We start from the raw sequence: 6,904 nt of genomic DNA, 5'->3' as shown, positions 1-6,904 counted from the left end.
AAAAATAAGAAAGTATCACTTCATTTTGAGGCAGTCCATTACACTGAAATCTTCAACTTTTTATATTCAGTTTACATTCTGTTGTCCTGTTAAGGAAAGCAAAGATCAACTCCTTAACAAAGCTTTCCAGGTGACCTCAATGTTTCCATTTTACAGAACAGTAAAATCTAAACGCGGACTGTCTTAGTCCTAGAGGCAGGTTGCCAGGCATCAGTATGCAATTAGAAAGAACATTTTATAACCTCCATCTTCAGTCTCTCCCAACCCACACAAAGCTTCATGCCTCTTCCCAAATCTCAGTAACCACATCTTTCCATGACGCTGGCCAAACCCATACATACCAGGGTTTAGACACTAGAGAATGAAATGAGCTCATCCACCAAAAATTAGACTTTAAAAAGTTTGGCATTGGTTATCCCACTCACCCTCTAACCAACTTAGGTGGAAGGAGGGAGTGTCTGGGCGTTGGAGGCCCGTGCGGAGAAAGGCTGGGACTGACGGCGCCCACATCCGTAAGCCTCCTTGAAGCTAGGGGAAAGGTTCTCAACAGTGAAAAATTCAGCTTCGGGAAGTCAAAGGGACAGGCCTTCGAAATCTAGTCCCAGACAAGGGCGGATTTGGAAGCTTTAAGAAGTTCTGCACCTTAAGAGCCCCAACTTCAAGCAAGGAAGGGAAGGGAGGGAGCAGAAAGTGGAGGGAAGTGACCGGGCAGTAGCCCCAGACGCACCCCACCCGCTGCAGGGAGGGGCGAGCGAGGACCCGCAGGAGCACGCCGCGTGTGCGCTCCAGTTTTATCTGTGCAGTTCTCCGAAAAGGACAGGACGGGGCCTCAAATGGTGCAACCGCCCTAAATAATTCAAATTTAACCAAAACAAAATAAAAAGGAAAGGAAAACGCGTTATCGGTCGTCATTTAAATACAAATATACTTACAAAAATCTTACACAGGTTATTTACAATCATAAAAGCGTACAGTCCAGGTATCAGAGTGTGAGAGCGAGAGAGGTCTGTCCATCCCCCCTCTTTGGCAGTTGGGCCCTAGAGTCCGTTTACCCCCAGGGACAGAAGCTTTTGCAGGAGCTGTGTTGTTAAAAGAAGCCTGCGCAAGTGTCTAGTGAGGGCGCCTGAGTAGCCAGGCTTGGCAATGATTCCATGGGGCCAGATTTTTGGGGTGGCTGTGACCCAGCAGAGGGCTGGGAGTGTGCTGAGCACCCGGGTCTCAGACGGTGGTCTCCCCCTGTTTGCTGTTGGTGAGTCTGGTGTAGAACTTCCTCCAGGAGTTGAGGGTCTTGCCGGACCAGATCCAGAAGCCTGACGTGATGCCCACGATCAGTGTCATAAGGTATTTGATCATAAAGACTGTGAAGTCAGGGCTCATGGGTGGGTGAGGAGGGGCGCCTCCACCTGCCTGGAGGTGGGGACAGGGGATGGCGTAGCTCTTGCAGCTCTGGGCCACCCAGCTGCGCTCCCACTGGTCCCGGAAGGCCTGCTCGTAGAAGTAGCAGGCGATGACTATGGTGGCTGGCACCGTGTAAAGCACGCTGAAAACGCCAATTCGCACCATGAGCTTCTCCAGCTTCTCGGTCTTGGTACCGTCGTGCTTCATGATGGTGCGAATGCGGAAGAGCGACACGAAGCCGGCCAGCAGAAAGGACGTGCCGATGAACAGATACACAAAGAGGGGTGCCAGCACGAAGCCGCGCAGCGCGTCCACGTTGTTGAGCCCCACGAAGCACACCCCGCTCAGCACGTCGCCATCCACCTGGCCCAGCGCCAGGATAGTGATGGTCTTGATGGCCGGCACGGCCCAGGCGGCCAGATGAAAATACTGCGAGTTTGCCTCGATGGCTTCGTGGCCCCACTTCATACCGGCCGCCAGGAACCAGGTAAGCGACAGGATCACCCACCAGATGGAGCTGGCCATGCTGAAAAAGTAGAGCATCATGAAGAGGATGGTGCAGCCCTCTTTCTTGGTGCCCTGTGCCACTGTGCGCGCCCCGTCCTCGGAGAACTTTTCGTTACACACCACCCGGTCCTCCAGCAGGAAGCCGGCGATATAGGCCACGGCCACCGCCGTGTAGCAGCCCGACAGAAAGATGATGGGCCGCTCCGGGTAGCTGAAGCGCCGCATGTCCACCAGGTACGTGAGCACCGTGAAGAGCGTGGAGGCGCAGCACAGCACTGACCAGATGCCGATCCAGGTGCGCGAGAAGCGCAGCTCCTCGGGCCCAAAGTACATGAGCCCGTACACCTTGGTCGGCTCACAGGGCGCGCCGCAGTCCTTCTCCCCCAGGAAGTGGTAGTTGAGGTAGGAGGGCACCTTGAGAGCGCGCGGGCACGAGAACTTGCCTCGCTCCGACGCGCCGGGGCCCCCCGGAAAGCCGCCGCCACGGTGGCCCCCGCCGCTGTGCTGGGGGTTGCTGGTCCAGAACTCCGGTAGCAGCGAAGGTGTCGGGGTGCCCTTGTCCGACGTGTTCTGGCCCACGCACAGCTCGCCGGCGCCGTGCACCGGGAACTTCTCGCACTTGAGCGTGTCCGGCCACTGGAAGCCGAACTTGTTCATGAGCGCCTCGCAACCCTGGCGCGCGCGCTCGCAGAGGGAGCGGCAGGGCGGCAGAGCCTGCTCTAGCACGGTGCACACGGGCGCGTACATGGAGCACAGGAAGAACTTGAGCTCGGCCGAGCACTGTACTTTCACCAGAGGGTAGAACTGGTGCACCTCGAGGCCCGCATCCTCCTGATTCGTGTGGCCCAGCAGGTTGGGCATGATGGTCTGATTGTAAGCGATGTCCGTGCACAGCGGGATGGAGATGGGCTGGCAGTAGCCATGGTCCGGGATGGAGATGCCCCGCTCGCCGTTGTACTGCTGCCCGCTCTGTTGCTGCTGAGGCGGCGGCGGCGGGGGCTGCTGCCCCGGCCCAGGGCCCTGGCCCGCCGCCTGCGCGCGGACCCCCAGCAGCAGCGGAGCCTCCAGCAGCCAAATCAGCAGCAATAGCCAGCGCGCCAGGCGCCCGGAGTCAGCTGGGGGGCGGCAGCGGCAGCGGTGGCCGCCCGAGTCCCAGCTCCCCTCCGCCACCGGCCCTGCGGGGAGCGCCCCGGCAGAAAGTTCCCAGCTCGCGCCGCCGCCGGCGGCCCGGGACTTCTTAGGCGCCTCCTCCTCAGCCATACTTTCTCGGCTCCTTTCTTGGCGACGCTCGGCTGGTGCTGGCAGTGGCGCGGCCCGCGGCGGCTCCCTTTACAGCCGGGGAGATCTCCTCCGTGCCCGTGCCCACCGTCGAGCCCGAGCCGCGCTCGGCCCGCTCCCCCGGCTCCCGCTCCGTGTCCCGCAGCCGCCGCTGCCGCGGAAACTTGCGATTCATGAAGCGCGGGCGGCGGGGAGAGCCTGGGTAGTTCGGGCGCGCCGGAGTCGCGTCCCGCCTTCCTGGCCCTGGGCTGGCTGGCTCCTGGCTGGCGGCGCCGCGCTAGTGGCCGCGGCCCCGTAGAGCGCGCAACTCTCGGCAGCCCAGCGGCTTCGGCTCCCCCCAGCGCCTCCGCCTCCTTCTCCGCCGCCGCCGCCTGACCATTTGTGTCAATCCCTCAACTCGCTAGCTCTCCTCTCCCCCGCGCGCCCTCGGACCGGTTTCCAGGCGCCCCGCAGTCTGTCTTTCACCAGGAGGGAGGAGCCTTGAAACCGACGCGAAACTGGAGGCTCAGGGACCGTCGCCCAATCGCCGCTCTGGCTTCCCGGCGCAAAGGGCGCCCGTCGCCTGCTTCCCTGAGCGAAAGTCGGCGGCGGGCGGGAGGAGGAGGAGGCGGGAGGTAGAGGAAGTAGTAGTGGTGGCAGAGGCACCGCTCGGGCACAAAGAGTGGGCTTGCTATGAAGAGGGACAGGCCTGATTGCTTTTGCTTTTGCGGAAGAAAAGACGAGTACAAGCAGCAGAATGGTCCCATATGCTGCTGGAGATAATGAATAGGAGTCGGCGGACCGCGGGACTCAGCTTTTCTTTTCTTTTAGCCATTTTCATGTTTAAAAGTCCTGCTCTTAACGCCGGTTACAAACAGCAAACCGAGCGCTTAGATCAGAACAGCTGCCTTTGACTTAAGGAGCGCACGGCTTTCTTTGAGTTTATGTTAAGGTTTTATTTAAAATATTACTCTAATAAATCCTAGAGCTCTCAGGCTGGGCTTGGCGGGCTTTGGTCGCGCCATTTCCCCCAAGGAGAAGTTCGTGGGATCGCTGTCAAACGAAGAAAAACAAGAACAACAAAACACAAACTTTGATGGAATTTAAAAAGTAAAGCCAGATGCGCCGTCTGCTACTATTCTTGTAGTCAAACTCCCTTTTCTCCTCTTTAATCAAGTCAGAAACAGAAGCAATGGGAAACTACCCATTAAATATTTAGAGAGAACAACTTGGGAACCCGACGACGTGCCCCACACCTCCCCGGGAGCGACCCCCGGGGTGGCTCGGGCCCAGCTGCGCTGGCAGACAGCCTGGGCCCTGGGGAGCTATTCCGAGCCCCCCAAGGCTCCCTTCGTCCACTGCTCTGGGGAACTTCTGGGAGTGTCAGACCCGGCCACTTAGGTGCCACAGGCTGGGTTGCAGCGTGGTCTTCCACCGTAGGCAGAGGTGGGGAGGTCAGTTTGGAAAACAAACAAAACAACAAAGTCTGAAAGCACAAAGCAGACAGCCTGCAACATACCCTTCCTAATTCCAAATACCACAATTCACCTCAGCAGACTACATTCTACTTGTTTTCGGTGTCAGATCTATCAAATGATGGTTTAACTACGTGACTCAGTTTTGTCAATAAAATGCCATTGTATTATTAATTAACCTAGGATTTGTTGGCGTATGATTAGACTCTCTGTTGGAGTACTTTCACACAATTATTTTCTATCTTTTGTTTATCAATTTATTTTTCTAATAAATTCCTACCAAGCACCTATCATGCTATAAGAGCTGTTGGGTAGAAGAGTACAAGATGAACAAGACATGGCCCAGTCTTACAGGAAGACAGAATACAGTAGGGCACACACAAAGGTAGATCAGTTATCCTAAGGCCCATCTCCAAGCTGAAGGAACAGAAGGGAAGCAGCCAGCCTGTGGAAAGGGTGGGGAGGATTCTGACAGAGAGGTGAATGGAAGGTGCAAAAGACAGCACCTTAAATTGCTGAAGAGGGGCAGGGTGTGAGTGTGGCTGAGATATTTTGGGGAAGGCAGGAGAAACTTTTAGTCCTTGCTAAAAAGTTTGGGCTGAATTACACAGACAATAGGGAGCTATTAAAGGCCACTTTTCCCCACATCAGCAGGGGGTGGCTTCAAGATGACTGTGAAGGAGGGAACCTGGAGCACACTGTCACTGAAAAGCTTGAACATTATTAGTCCAGACATAAAGGTCATTACTTAAGATGGGTGCTACTTGTACTACATCTATCTATCAGGGCACTATGAATTTCATCACCATGCATGTTGGTGTCTCTAAAAAATGTGCAGTCATATCTTTATCTGTTAAAACAAAATGACACTGTTTCAGATACAATATATTATTGTTTTTCAAATTTTCATGGGTGCAGTAAATTCATAAAATACTTGTTTCTGGATTCCTAGTATTTATTAAAATAAAAAACAGCAGGTACTAAATACAATAGGTATCATGTGAGTGTGTGCATGTGCGCATGTGTGCGTGTGCATGCGTGTGTGTGTTGGCAGTGGCTCATGAAACATTTTGATATTGAAAAGAAGGTTGGGTTGCTCTCTGATGTTCTCTGAGTGTGCACAGTTCATAACTGTTCATTTTACCTTCTAGCATCCGACTCACAGTCTCCGGGATACTTTTCTCTTTCCTCCCTGACGCTCATTCCTTGGCTGATCGTATCCCATGCTTAGAAACTTTACCAAGCCATCTTCCTTCTAACACTTATTTCTTGTAAAGACTTATCTGTCCTGTGTTCCATTCTGTCAAGGTCATTCTAGGTGACTGGACTGGGGGAAAGGTGAATTTATTCTAATGTATTATTTACCAAGAAGCATCACATGAATTAAGAGCATCTACTACCATTATTACTCCAAACCCTTCTCTCCCAATAGAAGGGAACAGGGAATATGGCAGAGTACTCAGTTCAGTTCCTCAGACTAGGTGACATTCTCCTGCTTCAAAAGTTGTTTTATTGAAATTCTCGAGCTTATTTTGTCTTCCACTGGGCAGTGAAGTTTACTAGGGAGGAGGCTCGGAAGTGCAGCGGTTGGAGTAAAAAGAAAAAAAGAGTCATTCTTACCAGATCATGGAATTGCAAGAAACTAAAGGCATTATATAGGAACTAGTTAATTTTCTCTAGTTTATAATTAAAAATACTAGGCCCGGAAATGTTAAGGGATGTGCTACAGGTTAAATGGCCTTGCTTGACTTGAATTTTATTAGATGCTTATTTTAACCCTTTTTATGCCTTTTTCCGAGTAGCTTACCATTCTTTTTTTTAAATTAGTTTTCTGAAGAAGCTCTCAATGGTTTGTGTAAAAAGACGTCGTAAAATTAATAAAAAAGTATTTCTTTTTAAAAAATTATTATTATTAGTTTCAGTGTACAAAACAATGCAATAGTTAGACATTTATACCCCTCACAAAGTGATAACCCCTCTCCACCAATCTACTACCCCTCTGACATCGCACACAGCCATTACATTTCCACTGTCTCTATTCCTATGCTGTATTCCACTTGTGAATATATATATGTGTGTGTGTATATATATATATATTATATATATATAATTTATATATAATTATAGTTGACATTCATTATTATTCAGCTTCAGGTGTATAACACAATGATCAGGCATCTACACTGTCCCTGAAGTGGTCTCCCTAATAAGACAAGTGTCCATCGGATACCCTACAAAATCTTTACATTATTTATTATATTCCCCAA

At 52.0% G+C, this 6,904-nt stretch overlaps 1 protein-coding gene across 1 annotated transcript; it reads right to left on the bottom strand.

Moving 5' to 3' along the window:
* Positions 1 to 905: 905 nt before the first annotated feature.
* On the bottom strand, positions 906 to 3,634 carry FZD1 (frizzled class receptor 1). Its single transcript, XM_019716572.2, has one exon. It carries the CDS (start codon positions 3,163 to 3,165, stop codon positions 1,219 to 1,221), a length of 1,947 nt encoding a protein of 648 aa, XP_019572131.2. The 5' UTR covers positions 3,166 to 3,634; the 3' UTR covers positions 906 to 1,218.
* Positions 3,635 to 6,904: the final 3,270 nt, after the last annotated feature.

This window comes from Rhinolophus sinicus, linkage group LG09, assembly GCF_036562045.2.
Source record: "Rhinolophus sinicus isolate RSC01 linkage group LG09, ASM3656204v1, whole genome shotgun sequence".
Lineage (NCBI taxonomy): Eukaryota > Metazoa > Chordata > Mammalia > Chiroptera > Rhinolophidae > Rhinolophus > Rhinolophus sinicus.
The sequence above is the reverse complement of the archived record's forward strand: the minus strand, read 5'-3'. Positions and strand labels throughout refer to the sequence as shown.

Bases quoted from the DNA above. Each gene is read 5' to 3' on its own strand.
- FZD1 (XM_019716572.2), bottom strand. From the start codon at position 3,165: ATGGCTGAGGAGGAGGCGCCTAAGAAGTCCCGGGCCGCCGGCGGCGGC.